This window comes from Biomphalaria glabrata, chromosome 4 (assembly GCF_947242115.1).
Source record: "Biomphalaria glabrata chromosome 4, xgBioGlab47.1, whole genome shotgun sequence".
Classification (NCBI taxonomy): Eukaryota; Metazoa; Mollusca; class Gastropoda; family Planorbidae; genus Biomphalaria; species Biomphalaria glabrata.
The window spans coordinates 46,257,306-46,279,994 of NC_074714.1; the positions used below are offsets into that span (position 1 = coordinate 46,257,306).

At 38.0% G+C, this 22,689-nt stretch overlaps 1 protein-coding gene across 2 annotated transcripts in view; it reads right to left on the bottom strand.

Annotated features, from left to right (window-relative positions):
• LOC106055011 (IQ motif and SEC7 domain-containing protein 1-like) overlaps positions 1-22,689 on the bottom strand; it is a 137,812-nt gene that overhangs the window by 98,189 nt on the left and 16,934 nt on the right. The window contains exon 1 of one of the 2 annotated variants that reach the window (XM_056027241.1): positions 1,735-2,068. The exons of the other annotated variant lie outside the window; for it this stretch is intronic. Within the exon in view, the coding sequence (XP_055883216.1) occupies positions 1,735-1,817 (83 nt within the window). The 5' untranslated portion in view covers positions 1,818-2,068. Of the gene's footprint in view, positions 1-1,734; positions 2,069-22,689 lie in introns of those variants that run through there. 2 annotated transcript variants of the gene reach the window in all.

Consider the following 22,689-nt stretch of genomic DNA (forward strand, 5'->3'; position numbering starts at 1 on the left):
AAATGTATAGAATCGTAGAATGGAACAAATGTATAGAATCGTAGAATGGAACAAATGTATAGAATCGTAGAATGGAACAAATGTATAGAATCGGTGTTCACTTTGTAACCACGCTACATCTACATCTTGTTTGTTGCTAAAGAACAGAGAGGTGGGGGAGAAGAAGGAAACCTGAAACGTTGAACCACGGACGTGGCGCCCAGAAACTATTGGGGGGAGGGGAGGGGCGCTGTGTGGCCTTTCTTGTTCCGACATTTCAGTCTAGTTGATACTGTTACGTGTTTTGACAAGCGCTGACATTGACACATGACATCAACAAGCAATCAAAGGTAACAAAAGTAAAACTATGTTACTGAGACACTGAATAACTCTTTGGCATTTTGGTCGCTGACAAAAAAGCAAAAAATCTCGGTACTGTCCCTTTGTGTTGGACAATGATTCTCTATCAACTCCTAATTTAAAGTTTCAATGTCAACGACCAGACTAAAGGAACATACGATGCAAAGCTCTTCTCTTTCGGTGGCTTTTGATTTACTAGGGAATAACTGCCGTGTCGTGAGACCATCACAAACAATAGAAAGTTGTTTTTTTTCTTTCCCCGACTCTGGTGGACTCGCGAAATAAAACCTATAAATTTTATGTGGATTCAATGTAACAGTCCCGACCTAACACGTTCTTGCCAACAGGAAGGTGTGCTATCTCTACAGGTGACCAAAGGATTAATCCAAAAAACAAAAAATACCGAAACTTTTTGAAACTGAACATAAAATGTGTCGAGACTTATGGGTTCTCTTTGAATGGTTGTTGATCTTAAGACTATGTCTGCGACTCTTGTTCAGGGCGCCGAAAGAGCAAAGGTGATGGGGGAAAGTGGAGGGGTGGTTCCAGTCTGTATACATGTTCCCTCTTACCTGTAACTACTGAAGAGAAAAGGTAGGTAACCATACCGTGGGAAACTTTTTAACTAGTTTACTACTGACGTGTACTTGACTTTTAACTGATTGATAAGTTTAAAAAAAAAAAGAGGGGGGGGGGAGAGAGAGTAAAGTAAATAGTAGAAAGCTTAACACGGGGAGTTACTTAAGTCACGTGACTGATATACAAATGTGACCTAATTCTGGAATTCAAACTGTGAGCAGTACCTGGATCTCAGGATCATTTAATTAAAATTGTGAAACTGTGAAGGCCACGAGTTATCCTTTTATTTTTAATGTCTAGGGTGAAAAACTGCTTAGAATGTCACAATTAGCATCGTTTCGTGTAAATCTATGTGTTCCTGTGCTCATTCAGTTTTACTGACTGTATTTACTTCAGCGTATAATCATTGAGAACCAGTTTGTGCACTAGCACATGTGATGGCTGCAGAGATGTTTAAGAGAATATTTAAGTATAGATTTCAAACAAGACGAAATAGGCCCTGATAATTGGTGTTAAACATGGGCTAAAATGTTTAGAGAAAACCTAAAGTACCGTTATCTCTTAGAGACCATATGACGGGCAATTCGCCAATGTCTGGGACCAACAGCTAAATGCACTAAAGCGAAACGATCAAATGACCTAACTGTACTGAGTCTGTACTTCAGACATACAATGTAAATCTCGATGCAGACGTGAAAGACCACGTTTTTTCCACTTCAAGTTCAACCTTTTGCGAATCAGAATTCAACGACTCATAAACCTCATATACGATAATAATGGATACTAGATAATGTTAGATACTAAGAATGTACTCACCCAGTGATGCATATGTACATGTTGTCTTGTTGATCAGCTACCTCCAGCGTGTCGTTTTTCTCACCAAGTGACCATGATGACATCAGACAATCACGGCCCCTACACTGCCACCACACAGTCACCAGAATGTCAGTATTTGGCTAGCTCTTCTAAGCTATAATTATCTCTTCAGCCACGTGACCTGCACAAACTTCCCACGCCGTATTAAAGGCGAAGATAAAGGTGGTCATTGGCTCAATGTCCATACAATATATCCAGATGAAATGTTGCATAGCACCACAAAATACAACTAAGATTTAAAAGAGCCAATCAACAGAACACTGAATGTTAAGTATCCTTGTGCAAATCTGCAAATTCCCCCAAAATAAACATAAAACATTTTTAAAAAACATTAAAAAAACACACAAAAATACTCAAACGAACTCATAGCAACTTGCGGTCTGCTGGTCTACATTTTTGTATCATGCACACATACCGGCACACCATACACAGGTAAATCTATATGAGCGTCGCTTGCACTGGGGAATCTAGGATGGGGATTACATAGTAGTTTATTTTTGTACAAGTGTCAAGGTTCTCTAATGAGGAATGCTATAAACCAAATATAAGCAGAAATTGTTATAAGTAAAATGATGACAGTACCTATAGGTCACATACGAGCATATCGCCTGAAGGTGTGATTAAAGTGAGAATTTCCTAAAAAATACATGGCAGGAATAAAATAAAAGTGGTCGGGGTCGCTAGTTATTATTTATAAGCCACACAGTTTACAATAGCGCGTCCATTCCCTTAATTCAACATTAGATCCATGCAATCACTATAATTAAACGCCAACATTGTTAATGAATATATTACTTTTGGAAGAGCGATACCTTCCAATATTTGCATACATCAGCTTTTTTTTGGTGTGTGTAAGCTATTTTTAGTTTGGGGTCGTTTATTTTTAATGGCCTATATAGGAAGGGACAGTAAGCCATTCTAGAATGGATATTTATAGCCCCTGTCACCTAGCACCGCAATTACAACAGAATGTCTATGTGACTCTCCTTGCCATGACTTCCGCAGCCGTGTGTCTGTGACTTGCAGTCCGTACATCCACCTAAACACAGTCACCTGCGCGTCACTAATGTATCCTTCCGACAAAATAATTAAAAAAAAAAGAAGTTCCCTGTCGTCTGCCAGTAAATTATATGTTACGAAAAGAGCCGAGTTATGTAACCTTACATGACGGGAATTAGGCGAGAAATAATTAGATGTACAACACAGTTCTTGTTTAATCCTCAGAACGTCACACTACGCAGGAACTTCCGGTCACAGGGAGATCTTATTTATGTTTTAATGTGCAACAGTTGTGCAGTAGATTCTAAAAACTCAGTTTCACGTAATTAGCAAGACATAGTTTGAAAAGTTACATACAATAATACTTACGTATTTTAAAAGGTTAAAATGATGCTACTTTTGCAAAGGAGAACAATACTATTAACAATACGGTCCATCCTTGAAATACAGTTGATTAAGATTTAAATTGTGCTTTAAATTTTGTTTTAATCATTGACTGAAGTTTTACTTATTATTCTATCAAGGAGAAGATAAGGATGAGGAATAAACATAAATGTATAAAACATCACAAACTGGTATTGCTAAATCTGAACAAATTGAGACTATAGCACTGTTACGACAACTGCGGATGACAAGTGTTTGAAATGAAATTATTTAAACAAAACAAAAATTACAGTTAAGCAATTTTAATATTGCCACAAACTACAAAATCATTTTTCTTAACCTCAACAGCTGATTGTAATAAATGTAAAAAAAAAAAAACAACGCGAAAAAAGACGAAATCTCAAACCATGGAATCACCATACTAATAGCAAAGAGCATTAAGCTGGATAACAGTTTATAGTTTAAATAGATATCTAGATTTCAACCTTTGCCAACGCCAAGTGCACACCAAAATAGTACACATCCGACATGAGTGCTACTAGAAGAGAAAACTTTCAATGTATTTATACTATACATATGCGATGCCTGCGATCACCACCATAGTCCAAATGTGCAAACCACTTCAGGAGAGTCATGTCATAACAGTTAAAAAGTGGGCTTAATCTAGACACAGTCGCGGCACAGATGTTCGCTCCAATTCTTGCGATTTTTTTTCTCTATTTATTAAAACGTGAGTAATAATTTGCTTTTATTCTATTAGTATTGTTGAAGAAAGCATGAAAAAAACTGGGTCGCGATTCCGGGCGTCAGGAGGGGTGGGGCGGGAGGCGACCTACTAATTCTCACCAGGACTTCCTCCTCAACAAACCCTAACCTAGGTCAGACCCAAACCCCCCCCCCCCGCCACTCTCTCCTAAGCACTCACATCGCCACCATAATCTTCTAGTTAGGGCTTTTGTTTATTCAACTCGTACGATACTCGGTTCCAGAGGCGCTACGGGGCTCAAAGAAACGGGAGGAAGGTGTTAGCTAACCTCTGATTCAGTTATGCCCACCCCCCTTTTTCCGTCTCTCTTCTTATAGAGACTAAAACAATCACTACCACATGGAAGGGGTGCCACTGTATCATAGTGTGACTGTTTTAACCCAAGCTACTAAAACAAAAACCAAAAAAAAAAAAAAAAAAAATAAAGAACAAAAACCTAGACACACCAAAGTAAATTCGTTGCTTGAACACTAAAAGGACACCAACCCCACCTCCACCTCACTTAAGTAGAAATAAAAGAAACAAAATGGATTTGAAATCAAAATATACTCTCTAACCTAGAGCTCTGTCCCGCCAGATAAACTAAGCCATCATTAAATGATAAGTTCCTTGCTGCAGAGAATGACTCAACTTGTAAGGTTTATTTAGTTCCTTAATGTATTTACTTTCCCCCTCCCCTCCCCCTTGCGTTACATCGGTGTTTCTCAAAGATGGGGAAGGGAGGGAGGGTGGTATGGAGCTTAAGAAATGAGGTGTAAGGAATACTTTAATGTTTCTTGACTAGTTGGAACAATTATAATTCTTATCATCTACAAACCCTTTGGACATATAAATCACTGACTAGTAAAATTATCAGTAGTTTTGGACGTACTCTGCCTAGTTAACTTTTACCATACAGAAAACTAAAGAGAAGTTACTGCCACTAAAGGAAAACGTTAAAAAAAACTCAGTTCATAACTACACTGTTTATTTTACGAGGATGTTCCGCCTGCAAGGCTATCGACCTTTAGCGGTACATCAAATTATCTAGGAGGGCTACACAATAGTTAGTCGCTTCCTCCCTCCTCTTGACTAATTTAATAAACACTTACTCTTTGTAGACGGACACACAAATATCTGCTCACATGGTTATAATGTGACCAACATAACGATCAACCCCCTTCTACTTTTTCAAACTAATGGCAGGTGCATTAGGATTGGGTGGACTCGGGGGCGACCTTAAAAAAAAACAAAAAAAAACCTCCAAGCTCTCAGTCTCTACTTGGATTCGAAATCGTACCTCTAGATTCGACAGCTAGGCACTTTTACACTCAGCCACTACGACCTATGCTTGAAAAATATCCAGCTTTCATTTCTTCGTTGGATGAAGCCTTTAAAAAAAAAAGATTAGATCTACCACTCCGCCAAAATATCTAGTCTATATCTTTTTGCATGACGAGTTATACACTAATAAATCTATGTGAAAAAAAAAATCCTCTATACTATATTTTTAGCATTAATCAACCAACTTCAATAAACGAATTAATTTTGATTATTTTTGACACCCCTAGCTCCGCTGACAGGAAAAAAATCGAAACGTAATTGTCTACGACAACACACCTCAGCCCTTACCCTCGAGAACAGGCTCGCTGATAGAGGTAAGTAGTTTGAAGTAGTTTATTTACTCAAACACTCGACGCTGTGTTGAGCGGTCAGAGTTTGGCCGACGGACGGTAATTATCGTTCATCAAATAAACGAAGGGGGCAATAAATAAAAGAAACATCTAATTTTAGGCGACAGTTTGTTAGTTTAAAAGTGAAGGTATGCGGCCCGTTTATGGTCTGGTTAGTTCTCAAGTTTTTACAACGTTTGAAGAGTAAAGAAATATCAAAATATTTTTATAACTGAAATGCGTTTGCTTCATATTACGAATACAAATATATAAATAAATAAATGAATCATTAAGAAAATGTCAATAAAGAACAGGATCAGGTAGGTAGCTTTCTGATGAAATAAAGCGTTTTTTTAATGTAGTTCTACATCATATAATGTTGACCACGGAATCTTGTGCGTTAATTTATGTAGTGGAATGATTGTGGCAAGACATATTGATTTCAGTATGGATGCAGAATAGTCACTTAGAAATGTGTTCTTTTATAATAATAATTTGTTTAAAAGGCGTAAACTTGTAAGACAAAAGAAAAATACACAACGGGTATAAAATATATATCAACATAGAGTCAATTTTAACCTTACCCACTGCATTAACTATATATCCACCAGAAAAACAACACACAATTTCCTCAAGAGCGACAATCAATAATCAATAGTACATAAACACGTAGTATTTCTCACACAGTTATGTATATGTTGCAAATAGAACAACCCAAAGGCAAACTATCACATCGTGCGCTGACACATTACATTTTTTTGTTCAATCGAACACTGAAAAGAGGACATCCAGCTTGTTAATGCATTAAGACCTAGATGAACTATGCGGTCAGACATGAGCAGGACAGCACGTCTACACGCTAATGATGTTCCAAATGTGTAGGGATGACCAGAGCATTGCAAGTCAATTAAGAAACCACCAGATGTCACATCAATCAATAACAGAACGTCACGTGACCTGAGATCCAACGGAACTCATCAACAAACACAACACACCGGTTTGTAAATACAGGTAACACGTGCCACAGCACGACAGCCATTTCAACTCGACCCTACTCCCACCTTTCTGCATCCCCTCTGCCTTTTTTTCCCCCGCTTCTCACCCCGACCTACAAACTTTCGCCCATCGCTACTCACCCCCCCTCCACCCCAACTCTTCTTCATCCCACAAACGTCTGCACTTGACCCCCCCCCCTTTTTTTTTCCACACCACAAAAACAAAAATCAACAGGGCCGGGAAGCCGGGCTCAAAGAATGGAGGTCATCCAGTTCCGAGATGGGCCGGTGTTTTGAGTGTTTCGACCTGTCCAGACCAGACAGCACCTGGCGTACGTCTCATCTTTCCGCACGAGTCCTTATTACCCCCCCCTCCCAATCTCAAAAAAAAAAAAAGTTTACAAGACGCACGACTCCTAAGAGTTATCATGAACTCAACAGTACCATAGACTCAACAGTACAACAGAAGTAACACGAGACTAAATAGAATTGACTATTACTACTACACCTACTAAAATTGTGTGAAAAAAAAAAAGACATGCCCATATATCAATTAATAAATTCGTTCACAAAGGTAAGTAACAAAGACTAATTAGTCAGCACTAAGAGCTGATGTAAACAAAATGCTAACAAATACTTTCAGAGACAATACTCCAGTAAAGAGACGCTCTGTACTATACAAGTACACATGGGAACGTTTCATTTCCACTGTTCAAAATTGCTTTTATTTTGTTTCAATACTTTCCATAAAATCGTGCTTCAACTTTTTACATTCTATATTCAATGGTAAAAAATACAGTTTTTAACTTATTTTGCAACGAATAGTTTAAAAAAAAACGACTTTCAAATGTTTTAAAAAAAACGTCTGCCCAATGTAGGTAAGGGTGTGAGACCATTGTTGATGTCAGTTCTAAATCCACACCGAGTGTAACAGGCAAAGTTAGACTGACACAAGTTCCGAGATCTATGGTTCGGAAATGTACTCACGATCTGCACGTGCTACAAACATGCACGTGACTAAAAAAAATCCGCTCACAGCATTTTGGTTGTACAACTTCAAAAGATGGGGGGAGAGAGAGGAAGAGGTTGTCCCACTTGTTTCTCACGTGTGACCCCTAGTTACCTGTAAAACTCACGCGCGCCCAATTTATACCACTGCCCCAGGCACGGCGCGCGTCTTGTCAGATTTCTTTGTGTTCAAATTCATCCCCCCCCCAACCCCACTGAGACTAGGAAAGAGAAAAAGGGATCACTAGCATTCTTTCACACTAGTCAAATCTGTTGGTCACTTTGACCATCTAAAAACCATCTGCCCGGACTTCAGCGTACTAACGAATGGCATTTATTTTTAAAAGAGATCAGAGTGTCTATGAATGTAAGTTGAAAACCAAAAGGGAATAACCAAGTTTGACTACTCTTTGACATAAGCCAACGATCTATTAAACTAGTCATACATTGTTTCTCTTAAAGCCCTCATTACATTGTTTACGCGTATGAAAGAGTTGAAAAGGAACAAACATGTCAGTGATAGGGATACAAGTGCCAGGGGTTACTGGTGGTTAGAACATTTCTCTATCGTGTTTGAAGACCAGGATTGTGTTGCAAATACACTGGAACTGAGCCAGATATAGCAGCATCTGCTGATGTTTAGACCAAAATAAAATAAGATAATGAAGCTAGAGGGAACAGCACACTAAGTTGATAAGATCATAATGAAGAGATGAATTAAAATTGCCAAAAACAAAAAAAATTAGTACATCGCACACATTCCCGTTCCGCCTCTAAAAGGAAGAAGGAATGACGAAAGCCATAATCAAAATAAGTAGACTAAGGAAAGAAGAAAAAATTCTTTAAAAATACGAAATTTGTGTGAATTTTTTATGCTTTCTATATAGACTGGGGAAATACCGAAAATAAAATACAAAGGTTTGATATAGTTTGCGGTTTTTCGCGAAAGGCGGTTGTCAGATCTGTCAAAAACCGTTCTTAGTGAGCACCTAGGAGGTTTAAAGGAACCTGTGTACGAAATCTGATGCGGATACGTACGACAGTTTAAGAGATCTCGTGATCAATAAATGTGTCATTCAGTCAGTGGTAACTTTAGAAATATATTGTAGATTATATCTGCGTTTAAAATTTCACCAATTTGACCTCTAGTTATTATTATCGGAGTTCCAATTGAAAAACTAAACCAACTTCTACGTGGAGTACTGTCTCACCGTCCTGCTCGTTTATAGTTAGTCCGCTGTCTTCGAATCTGTTCATTCACTGTTAAACTTGTCTTCGAATCTGTTCATTCACCGTTAAACTTGTCTTCGAACTCACGATATTCCGCTTAACTTGCACTTTGTCAAACGCTCGACCCACAATATTATTTACATAATCTTAATATCACAAAAACACAGTTGTTTATTTTTTGGTTTGGCGCATCGGCACAATGATCGAATCGTTAGATCCAGTGCAAAGCACTACGTACAATCATACTAGACGAAATAGGAAAAGCAATCAGCTCACTGTATCGTGTTAGGAAATATGAAGTCAATAGACTCTAGACAATGAAATGGAAAATAAACAAAAGTCACTTGGCGTCACTGACTAACACCTGATCCGGGGTGGTTCAATAACAATTACTATTTGATATCATTTTCTACAAGTCCCTACACATACACGAACACATTTAGTGTGCTACATGGACACATCTAGTGTGCTATCTTCAATCTGTGTTTATTTCATCTGTATCACAGCCAGCTTTCCCCCTTATCCCCGACTATTACGTCGTCTGACCTCGGGAGGTGTCGTCTTATCTCGGAACGCCGAGTCGGAGCGCTTTATCGCCGATCACGGAACGCAACTGCTTATCAAGCCCACGTCCATCCACGCGATACATACACTTAGCTCATAGCCAACACTCTGACGTCACCATTGGGGCAATGAACAGAAAATGGTGGACTGGAAGAGAAAGATCAACACAGTTCGAAGTAATATATTGGAATTATGCATCTAGGATGATCTACCTGTTATTGTGGAATGGAAAGGCCTAACAGTTGTACTAAGCACCAAAAATGAATGGACTCTTCTATTTAACCAGATTTAGGGGAGTGAGGGCATGAGGTTCTACAGTCATAGTTTCTATATTTATAATTCACTGTAATCACATCGCAGGCTGTTGGGGAAAGGAGGGGGGGGAGAGAGCAAAATGGATTAATTTTCTAGAATGGACCTCATTCACCAGTGGTAAACAAACCACATCGAGTCACGTGCTTCTCTATCTCTTCTATACAAATTATGACCAAATTTTTATCCACAATGGTTATCACGTGACAGTTGTTTTCATTGTTTTATCAATAGTATCACGTGACCGTTCGTTTTGGTGTATGAGGTCCATTGAGAGTCATAGAAATACCGACGCCAATGAAATGGTAATCAATTCATTAAAAATAAAATCAAACATAAGAACAAGGTATAAATAATCTTTACATGTTGATCAGAAACCTAAGTATAAATGTAATGCCAAGCCTAGCCCTGGTCCAATATTTCACTTCACTATCGTCTCTAGCCCTTAACTTTACGAAAGTATTTTGAGCATAAGTTAACTAGCTTTAGGAAAGAGTTACCTTAGTAACTACCTTGCATGACGGCAGAAAACTGGACCTATCTAGCATCGCAGAAGAGTTACATATTTATCTGAAAGTGTTCCACTATTATAAACACACTTCCTAGAAAAGGGAGATAAGTCTAATAAAAAAGTGTTAAAACTGGATAGCGGGATTATCTTCCACTCGCTGGTTTGTTTAAACAACAATAGACTGCCACGAGCCTGCACACACACACACACACAAAAGGGGATAAATTTTATGGGCAGATGGCCAGGGAATAAAAGACGCATACCGGGATTTCTAACAGCATGCTTCTCCTTTCAACTCATATCCTCCCTAGGGTCAGCCACACGCTTGACCAACAAGTCCCAGCGGCACACGTACGTGGAAATAGAGAGAAAAAAAAAGCACTGTCCGGGATGCTTTCAGTCAGACATGCTTAAATTGTCTTTAACCTTTAGTTTCTGACATTTTCAAACAAGACAAAGTCCCCCGTTAAAGAATTTCTAGTAAAAAACAAAACTATCTATTAAATAAGTATTTTAAATTGACTTCATGCAGATTTAGGATCAAATCAAACTCAAATTCACACCCTAGTTGTTGTTTTGTTTTGTTACCATAAGATGACGTAGCGCAGATAAAACATTTAAAAACAAAAACTAGAGTGACAAATTTAAATCTTCATTTTGTCGGTATTCTCACACATCAAAGTAGTTAGAACACGACCTCACGGTCACTTAGTGATTTTTTTTTAAAAAGTGTACTCTCAGGTTACTTTGACCTGCTCATACTGATCAGTCTTCCATTCACCATTTCCACGAGAAACTAAACAATGTCAAGGACGCTCAATCAAACGTCAATGTTGCCAACTCAATGTAGAAAATGTGATTCTGCATCGCTAAAAAGTGTATACAAGTTTTCCTATAACTGGGAAAAAAACACCTAGCTTATCAACACTTCCCTTATGACGTTCACCGGATACACCAAAGAGATAGCTATTTATAGTTCTTTTAGCCATAGATGAAAATCTCTTAATACACGTATACACTTGTCACGTAAGAAAATATGACGCTCCAAGAGAACTGGCAAGAAAAAAAAGAAGCCATCTTAGACTAGAAAAGCATTCATTTTTAGAAATTGTGTTGTTGAGTCATAGTGAGTGGGAATCGAACTCCCGAATCATAATGTTGAAAGTCCGTAATGCACATCGGTGCGCTGTCGCACTTTAATATTCTGTAAATAGATAAGCAATATCTGAAGCACTTAAAACTGACTTGATATAACGTTTGTAAATAGATAAGCAATATCTGAAGCACTTAAAACTGACTTGATATAACGTCTGTAAATAGATAAGCAATATCTGAAGCACTTAAAACTGACTTGATATAACGTTTGTAAATAGATAAGCAATATCTGAAACACTAAACACGGATAGTACTAATTATTAAGAGTGTCTTAAGACTTAGAAATCGATACATGTTTGAAATGAATGCGACATTCCCACAGACATACAAATAGATCTGCACACCCCAGCAAAATCTCGGTGACAATCCTATTCAAAGAATCAATCTATAAATTACAATTTGACATCTACTTTATAGCAATATGGTACCAGCACTAACCATAATCACACCAATCTATTAGTATAGAGAGGACATGGCTTATTGTGGCTTATAGACTAAATTAGGAAATAACTGGCACTCAAAACGTTATTTTAACATTATAAACTATAATATAAGTATAAACATGATTTATAATGATATAATAATGCAATTTTTTTCCTTCGATATTATTTATATTCCTAATAACGAACCTGCATTAAAAAAAATAATCACAGATAGTCCAGTGAAATAAAACTAATATTATTGAATGGCGCAGTCACAAATGACTAGAAACGTTTATGATCGAGGCTCCGCCGTTCTAGTCCAGTGAAAATCCAAGCAAAGACAAGAAACTGGTCCACTACCAATGAATACAAACAAGGGGCCAACCGTCTCTCCTCCCTTCTCTCTATATCTCCCCCTCGCCCTTAGTGCTTAATCACCGACAAGTCTTTGTCACGTTTTTTTTTTCTTCTTCTCTGCCTCTTTCAATGCGGCCCAAGCGCCCCCCCCCCCCCAATATACCGCTCCCCCCCCCCCCCCCGGCTAGTTTCACAGAAAGGTGAAGGGTGGAGTTAGAACAACAAAAGAACAAAAGATGGGGGGGGGGGGGAAGGGGGGGATACCTTGCTCAGAAAGTCGGCAACATTGCTACGGGGAAAGGGGGATTTGAGAGAGGTAACAGGGAGGCAACATGGTCACGTGATAACGCCACACGCGCCCATGAGTACAATGATACTGCTTCACCTCCCCCCCCCACACACACACACATACACAAGCCCACTCACGCTGAAATCTGTATCTGTCACAAATCTCAAAGGACTCATGCATCTCGTACCTGCCTCCACTATACGACTGACGAGCATCAACAAAGAAATAAAAAAAAAAAGTTGGTAGTCATTTTTTTTTTGGCGCTATGGGCTGAATCTGGACAGCTTTGTCTTCGTAGATATAGCAACCTGATACATGCTACCCCCTAAAAAGGAAAAATAAAAAAAAAATGATTAAAAAAATTCCCCATTTTCTCTCCATAATCTCTTTCTTAGTGTCTAAGAATGAAGCGGTTATCATTAGTTTTAGAAATTACAGAGAGAAAAAGAGAGACTGAGAAAGAGAGAAAAAAAAAGAGAAGGAAAGAAAGAGAAACGGCGAGATAAAGAGATTGTTTTAATAAAAAAGAAAAGAAACAATGAAAGAGAAAGAAAATAGAAAAGATTAAAATGTAACAAGGTAATAATGAAAGCGTATAACCTATAAAGTGTTTACTTATTAGACTTCAGCTTTTACCTTATTGTAATACTATTCAGAAATCAATGGACAGCGATGGCCATAGTAAGTGTCAGTAACAAAACCAAAAGAAAAAAAATCCGTTGGGTCTCGATCCTAGGGTCTATAAACGAATCCGAAAATTAAGGATGAGTGCAGTGATGAAAGATTCGCTATACACTTGTGTTTATTAGAACTTGGTTCAAATCCCATTATGATTTCTTCCAAAAAGAACGTACAATGATTTCGTCACTAAAAATGTTTTCTTCTCGACTGACCTCGTGCTAACAATACTACCTGGTCCGCGTGTTACAACTGAGCCTCGAACGCAAGATTGTTACATGTAATAACTTCAACCACAGATGACCTGCATATTCTACTACTCTACATCGATATACTTAGACTAGGTCACAATGTAGAACAATATTCATCATGAATGACTCATTTAAAAAAAAAAAAACTTACAAAATTTTAAGACATTTAAACAAACCAGCAGTCAGGAAAAGAGCCAACAGGAATATCTGGGGCCCTAATAAATAAGCAAGGGGACGAGGTTAACGATATGATATGCATCTTAACCCTAGAGGCCCACACGTACCTAATTGTCTGAGGCCGAAATATTTCCAGCGGAGGGCCTGATTCAAGTGTAGCAATAAAATAGTGACTTGAAAAACATATTAACTTAATTAACAAATGATTAAATTTGCATTATAATTATAAAAAAGACAAACTTAAAATATACTACGAAGATATCCCACAGACCTACACCATAGACACTTGATAGAGCAAGCACATCTCAAATAAATTCACCTGATATTTGAAATACTGACACAGAAACAATAACTTGCTAGAGTTCAATCTCTAATTAAACACGAACATGCAGATACAACTTTCCGCGGTATCTCACACAGGCACTAGTGAAATACTGGGTATTGAAACATGCCGAGAAACGGTTTTTTTTTTGTAAAGACAAACCTACCAGGACAAGACAAGACAGAATGTTTTCATATTCGCGCATTCAGAAGTCTGACAGTTTCCCCCCACAGATTTCCACAGCAGACATAATTTTATTACATACAAAAATGCTGAACTGGGAGAAAGTTTGTATCACATAAGATGGCCTGATAATAGACAATGCAATCCAAGGAGAAAAACTCGAGAACTTGGGAAATTCCCGAAGGCTTTTTTTTTTTAAATGACTTACCATAATGTCTAGACAGACATGCGCAGTAATATCTTTGTGTACGTAACTTGAATAAAATATCTCATTAAAGATCTATTCCAATGCTTCTGGATAATTAGTGCAAAAAAGAAACCGAAGAACATTTAAAACTTATATTTCTTTGTAAATAATTTAAACATACATGCATGAGTTTAATCAGTAAGAGAAGTCCTATCGCCGATCTTTTTGATATATATTTTAGCTACTCACCTAAAAATATATTGTACATTACATTAAATATTTCAGAAGAAACACAAATTTAAAATTTATACAAGCTTTACTTCTACAGGCTCATATCATTACATTATATCGGTTGTTATGAAGAAATTATTTATTAAAATATAATGGGTGGAATTCGAAACACAAGAGTCAATAAAAAAAATGAACATATTCATCTCTAGTCCCAAAGAAGTTATGCTAACAAATGTGTATCTTGATACATAGTTATATAAACAAATGTGTATATCTTGATACCTATGAAACTAAGCGTATAGCTACCATCGCCTTCATTATTACCGACCATTTCACTTGCGTTGCGGCGTACAGTTGAGGATGTGTCCATTCAAGACGCCTTACTCCACCCGATCAGAAGACCTCTTAGGCCCGTCCAGTCCACTTATGTACGTTGTTCAGTCAACATTTCTTCTGACCACCCTTTCATTACACTCTCCGGATGGTACCTTGAAAGTTCATTTAGCCAAATCTATCTGCGTTTCATAGTACGTAGTTTTTTAAATAAATCTTGTATCAACACTCTGTCTGTCTGTCTGGTACGATTGCTGTACACGTTATGTCTCCCACTTCCCATTCTCGGATGAAGATGAAACTTTACACAATTATTTATTGAACATAACAAAGTATGATTCGATCAAAAAAAAAAAAATTAACCAATTAATTGGTGGTAATTAATTATTTAGTTTGGTGTCGAAAATACAAATACCTCCTACAGTAGAGAGAGATATGGCTTTAAAATATGGAGCTCTTCCCCTTTTAGGTAACCTTTTTTTTTTCTTATTTAAAAGTATTTTTATTGTTTATATTTTGCTTCTTTTAAATCAGCGGTTCTCAACCTTTTAAGCTCGGCGACCCGTTTTTACAATCCCTCCCCACTCTGCCGCGACCCCCCCCCCGCTCACACACATACAGCAATAGAAGAATATACTTTTTTCGATGGTCTTTGGCGACCCCTGGCAAATCGTCAATCGACCCCCAAGGTGGTCGCGACCCACAGGTTGAGAACCCGTTTTAAATGAATGTCTCACATGGGATATAGCAGATTTCATACATCTAAAATGCACTAGATATACCTAAAGCTCCTTGGTTTTCTAAATAGTAACCTTCTTTTCAGTGATATAGAGTATTGATTTTTGTTTCAATTAATAATCCCAGTATCTTTTTTATTCGCGACAAAAATACAATCTGAGACACTTTAACCACCGAGACATTATATTTTTAGACGAAATATGATAACTGACAAAACGACTTCGTTTAAGACCAGACAAAAATGATTCTCAATTGAAAATTGTGTGAAACGCTATGTATTTATTGATTTGTAAGCAGTCAACAGCAGTCAGCTTGTCCTCCTCAAACTCTATCCTAATGCCGCACTGGAGGGGACACTTAACACATGACGTCCTGGGGAGTCTCCAGTTAGATATCTCCTAGTGTTGGGACATGACACCTATATACTAGTCTAGACTTTGAAGTCAGTCAACCGCTCAACTGATTGATTTGCAGGCAAAGAGAAATCATTCGTACAGCTCTCAAAGCAGGGAGGGACGTTTCCGGATGACCTGAATGTGGTGCGCAGAGTGCTGTAACATTTTGGGCTTATTTAAGGCTAAAGATATTAAAGTTATGGCTCATTGGCTAGACTGAGGCGCTTCTTTGCTCTTTCCTTTGACAAATAGATATATTTTCTTTACTTTTTTTTTTGTTCTTCAAAGCTTATATAACAAAATGTCCAGTCACTCTTGTCTTGGTGGTTGGATTCTTTTACGAGTTTATTTCTCTCTCACTTGCCATTCTCAAAGCAAGTTGAAACTTTGTAATAATTAGTTAATACATTGACGAAACAACAACAACAACAACAAAGCTTGCAATATTTGGACATGGCAGCAATTGGAAGGGCCTCTGGTTTTACGCAATATAAGCTTTATTTTTTTTTTAAAGTATTTTTTATATTTCGTGTTTTTTTTTTTTTTACTCACTATGTGTGTGTGTGTGTATGTGTGTGTGGAAATGCACTTTTAGATTTGGTTGCTTTCTTCAGAAGCCTAGTTCGCGAAATACGTATGCTCTACTGATCCCTCCAAAGTCCTTGTCCAGGATTTACCTCACGGTTACATTGAAACTAATTCACACTGTCCTATAGACCACAAGATCTGAAAGGGGAACTTTTTTTTGTGTGGATAATGTTAAATGTAGTGAATTTTATTATTATTTGAATTGTAAACAAATATTGACCCTGGAAGTGCCATAGCAAGACCAATAGTTCATTAATCACGGTAGGTATTGACTACCTAGCTGTAATTGCTTTAAAAAAAAACACTTTAAATAAACATTCTTTCCCTATGTTTTTTTTAAACACAATTTGTGAATATCTGCCTAATATAAAAACAAGATATGTGAGCCATGTTGCATCTTATCCCAAGGGACGCAACTAGTAATATTGTAAAGTTTCGCGAAATCTTCCCTTGTTACCGTTCTTGAAAAAAAAAAAAAAAAAAAAAAACATTCAGCGTTGACAAGATTATTTGAAGAATACAAAAATGTGTAGTTTTCAATCCTGTTGTGTTTTTTTTTATCGTGGTTAATTTTTTTTAGGGGGGAAGGGGGGTATTGCGGCATTAATTTTCTTTTTGTAGCCTTTTTTTAAAATCCCCATAGAGCTGAATAAAATTTCGATTGCAGGATTATATTTATTTCATGTATTTATACCTTTATAAGGAAAGTTGATATCTTGTAAGTCAATGCACCAAAGATGCCATTGACACTAATCACTTTTATTGGGAAAATACAGTGTAGAATGTTTCAAATGACACTTTCAAGACAAAGGAGAGACAAAGAGAACAAAATGTTATTTCAAATTACACAAAAAATAAGCACAGGAAAACTAATCAAATTGAAAATAATCATAATCATTATTATATGCAAACGCGACACGAAGCTCTTCAAAATTGACACCAACAGTTGGGAAAATGTGGCAATGGATAGATCCAGATGGAGAGCAAGAATAAAAGGTCTTGGATTGCAGATGGCTACACGCCAGAAGTAGAAAGAAGGGTGAAAGTGCTCTCGAGGTAATTATTCAACTATATTTTTAATGTGGTTTACAAAAGAACAGCCTATGACATAGGTAATACTTAAGTAATTGGCGAAGAAAATGATAGGAAATACACGGAAACAATGAATATGCTGAGCTGTTGAAAACATGGCAAGGATCCATGAATTGTAAGTCCTGAACAGGACCAAGAAGCATAGCACGTTCTTCTAGAGAAGGACGTGAGGACATCTAGCAAGTCCTTAAAGACTGGATGCTGTAAAAACAAACCGAGACCAATCCTCATAGAAGACCTGAGCACTGACCTGCCACGTCTTAACCTGTGGGCTTTAGACCAATAGCTCGTTGTCACGGTTCAGGTCTTTAGAGCGTGGCACGAGCTATTGGTCTCCACTGCCTACAGGTTGCAACGTCACAGGTCAGTGTTGAGGCCTTCTATAAAGAATGCGTTCGAACAAACACGGTCGAGCCATAGGCTTCAAGGTGTTCCTTAATTCAAGGAGAATTCGCTGATATGGAAAGCACTTGGACATAGGCTTAGAACAAGTTGTCTGCTCCTCCTTCAATGTTGATGGGAAAGAAAGGAGACTTCATATTATGGATGATACGCAAAGGCTGACTCGTTCATTTTCTTAAAAAAAATTACTTTGTATTTATTTATTGGTGTTGAAATAAGCAGCTGATTTAACCTTTACATTGATGTATTAAAAGATTAAGTATATTCATGTCTAGTGGTCAATAGAGTGTATTTTAAAAACACTTGTTTTAAGACGTTTTTAATTTTCATAACTGTAATACAGTCGTAGATTTATTTCATTAGTCATCATAGTTTGTTGGATATTTTTGATAATTATCTTTCTTAACTTTAGACTCTAGACAAATCATACTTGTTTAGTGAGTGTATCAGGCGATAAAAGATTCTGATGACGTCAATGCACGAAGATTACCAAAAGCTAACACGAAAACACACACACACACAGAAACTTAACAAATATGCTCAGCTTCTAAAGAGGCGTGCAGCGCAGCATCCACTTATTGACCTTTGACACCAAAGTAATGATACCACTATACAATGTGTCAACTCGTATGAATTTGGAAGATCTACACTATTAAGGTGTTGAAGTTGACCATGTTAAGTAGATCTACTTGCTTACAAAGTAAATAAACAAACAAAAAAAAACAACAAAGTCACTGACATAGATCTAAATAGTGTTGAAAAATAAATGTATGGTGACAAAGGGGCAATAGCAAAATGGTGCTGGCACACGCTCTCTCACTCTTTCTCTCTCTCTCTCTCTCTCTTTCTCGAGTAGTTTAAATGTGTATAAAGTAGAATAATTCCTTTTTGAAAGATGTTTGGTACGAGGCAAACCCAGCTACTTAACTGATGTAGAGTTATTTCCCTTAATTCTTCCTGGAGATCCACAAGTGGGAAGTGAGCACAATGCAATGTTGTTCTGTGTCTCCGGTGACGGAGAGCTCTACAATCACAACAGAAATTTGTTTGATCCACTCCTAGGGAGTCGCTCGGGAAATGCACGAGGGTTGGAAAAGGGCGCCGTCTGTCGGGTTAATTTAGTGAGAATTGCCCCGGTAGTCTTACCTTTCCACACAAGAGGGGCCTGCAGGGTATGGGTTTAATATACACGGATTACAAGAGAATGGGGAGAGTGAAGGAATATAATATAAGAGACGAGGAGAAATGATTGATGGCAAGACGATAAGGAGGGAAGGAATAACTGAACCGGGAGAGGAGGGAGTAACAGACACTAGTCTACTCTCAGTTGCTACCTTACACCCACCAGACATAAAATAGAATAAAGTGAAAATGTTTTGAACAAGGAACTGTTAAATGTAGAAGAGAAAACAAGGGAAACAGAAGGCATACTCGTGTGTCTATATGTGTTTGAGAGAGAGACAAAGAGAAAGAAAGAGAGAGAGAGTGTCATAGAGAGAAACAGAGAGCAAGAGAGAAAGAGAGAGAAGAGAAAAGAGAGAGAGAGAGAATAGAAATAAGAGAGAGAGAGAGAGAGAGGGAGAAAAAAGGTAAGAGAGAAAGAAAGAAGACAAAGAGAAAGAAAGAGTGAGAGTGATCATTGAGTGAATAATTGAAAAAAAATAGCCAACAAAAAAAAAAAAGGATACATATAAAAAAGCTCTACCTTTAAGAAAAAAACAAACTGGAATATCTTAAAAATTCTAAGTTTGTAAAGGTTTTGGGATCAAATCCCAGTCTTTTGCTGGTAAAGATAGAAAGATGGAGCAACGATTAAATCCAAGTTTACTTTGTAAACCAAACAAAACAAACGGGCCGATGTATCCGACATTAGTTATTGATGACACATAAACCCATACAAAGGGTTACATTGTGGACTACACTTAACCATCAAGTATAAGGCTGTATCCTTGTCTCTCTCATACTCAGTCTAACAAAGTAATGGGACCTGTATGAATAATATTGAGCAGGGTGAAAGGAAGGGGGGGGGGGCTAGATGAATTAGGACCTAGGTGAAAGATAATGATACAAAAAAGGGGAAGAGACAGAGAGAGAGAGAGAGAGAGAGAGAGAGAGAGGAATGAAGAGAGAGATTAGCCTTACACACTTAGATCTCAGATAATAAGAGAACATAGAAAGGTTGTGGAGAGTATAGCATAAAGACTACAAAGAGGAAAAAAGAGATAGTTGAAAGAATAAAGATGGTCAGATCAGGCGAGAAAGATGGACCTAAAGAGGAGAGAGAGAGAGAGAGAGAGAGAGAGAGAGAGAGAGATGGAGAGAATGAGGGGCGTGTCACATGCAGATGTAAAAACAAAAGAAGATGAAAAAAAGTTATTTATTTAAAAACAAAATAAGTGTTTGCTTTCTTAAGACCAAATGCAGTTTGCATTTATTTTGAGAGCCATACAGGAAGGGATCAAATCAGATGCTCAACTTTAGTTTGTTGCACTTTTTGTTGGCAGTTGTCATAAGCTTAGTTCATCAAATCTCATTTTACATCTTGAAAAAACAATTCTTTAAACATACAAGCGTTGGTAGAATTTAGCACTGGAGATTATGGCAATTATGATTATTATCATCATCTGTCCCATGAGTTTCGTTGTAGCGCGTGCCAGAACCATCTTCTTGTCGTATGAACCAGAAAGAGCTTAAAATACACATTGCGAAAAGAAAACGTCCTGGTCTACCAGCTACATTAAGGCTGTAACCAAAATCCCAGGTCTTACGGCTTATTTTTGTTTTAAAACAAAAATTGAAATCTTAAAGAGCTTGACTCACTTTGAAGACTAGGTAGAATAACGTGAACTGTGATGAAATATTTACGTTTCATTTCCTTCCCCCCCCCCATCCTTACCCTACATTATTTTTTTCGTTAATTGTAAAGTAGAAGCACCTTGATATATGTCGACTTAACAACTTTACCTATCTTTTAATCTGTTGGGAGAGCACCCGGTTGCATGCGGCTTCAGAACGAGACAGCTGGAGGTCACTCACGAAGGCCGAGGGATACACATTTGAGACCAAAAGAAAATCCGCTGCCAAGGACAAACGCAGACGGCGAAAAGAAAATCTAAATCGACCACCTGCGGACAATGGTTATGCTTGCCCTGGATGTGGCAAAATATGTAGGTCACAGCTGGGGCTGCGCATCCACGGGAAATACTGCATTCCTCACTAATCATCGGACTCGAAGACAAGCCTTATTATTATTATTAGTCTGTTGGACCGTTTGGGCACCATGCAAGATTTGTCGACAGTCTTTCTCCATTCCTCTCAGTCTTTAGCGTTAAATAGAACCTCAATGGTAGTACCGTCCATTCTTTTATGTTGTCCTCCAATCGCTTTCTCTGTCTACCTCTTCTTTTTTTACCTGGTACTTTCCCTGATGGAAGATCTTTTTTCGAGCCCCGACTTAACAATTTTACACATTTCTAAATCTCATTAGGAGTCTGTAGCTCGTATCTGGAACCTGTAAGTTGGAAGATGTGGGAAAAGGTGACAGCAGGTTTGTGCCCGCACCTAGTGACACAGACCCTGGCAACGTCTCTGACTCACGTGGTTTTTCTTTTTCATTCAGTTGGAATCCCTAGTCGAAGTGTAGTGCAGATGTCGCAATAGAGAGGACAAAGCCACTGACTGTCAAAGTACGACTACGTTCTGTCCGTTATTCAACACCTACGTGTGTGTTTAACTGTATATATCAAGTGTGTGTGTGTGATGGACTTTTATAACTCGTGTGTGTGTCGTGTTTGTGATGGGATGTGACTATGTATATCAAGTGCATGTGATGGACTGTACCTGTTTAACTCGTGTGTATGTTGTGTGTAGGATGGCGTGTGACTGTGCATATCAAGTGTGTGTGATGTAACTGTGTTATAACTCGCGCGTATGTGTGTTGTGTGTGTGTGTGAAGGCGTGTAACACGTGTGTGTAGATATCGGGGATAAGCTTCCCTGTACACGGCATCGATCTCATATTACGTTGTGTCTTCGCTGTGAGAAACGTGTCACGTGTTCAGGGTCTAGCTCTATCCAATCTGAAAGCGCTTGCTTAGCACTGCGGTAATCCTCTAACAGGGACAATTTCTGTTCGCTCTGCGCACAGTGTCTGCCTCGCATTGTAGAGCTAACACTGGCTTCAGTTGGGGACTATAAGATGGCCTCTGTCACGAGAATGTAGTCTAACGATGTGTGTAAAGATCGAGCAGCTGGTCGTTACAAAATAAATATATTAAGACATCGAGTGTATATAAAAAAACTTAGAGCATACTGTAATAGTGGTACTAAGACATGATAAGAATTAATATAACAAATAGAGCTACTTTAGACTATTTGCAATCAGCATTTTAAAAAAATATCTCCTTTCAGACCATGCGACCTACAGGGCAGATGATGTCATATGTTTCCGTTGCCCACGGTTAACGAGGATATAATGTGGCCAGCACAACGACCAACCGCATTTACTTTTCCCCAACTAATGTTAGGTACCCATTAGAGCTGGGTGGGCTCAGAGGCGCCCTAAAGATCACGAATTTAAGAATACCAATCTTCACCGGGATTCGAACCCGGGACCCTCCAGTTCGGAAGACAAGCACACCTATACGTGAGACCTACTTAATGAAATGGCGGCTGA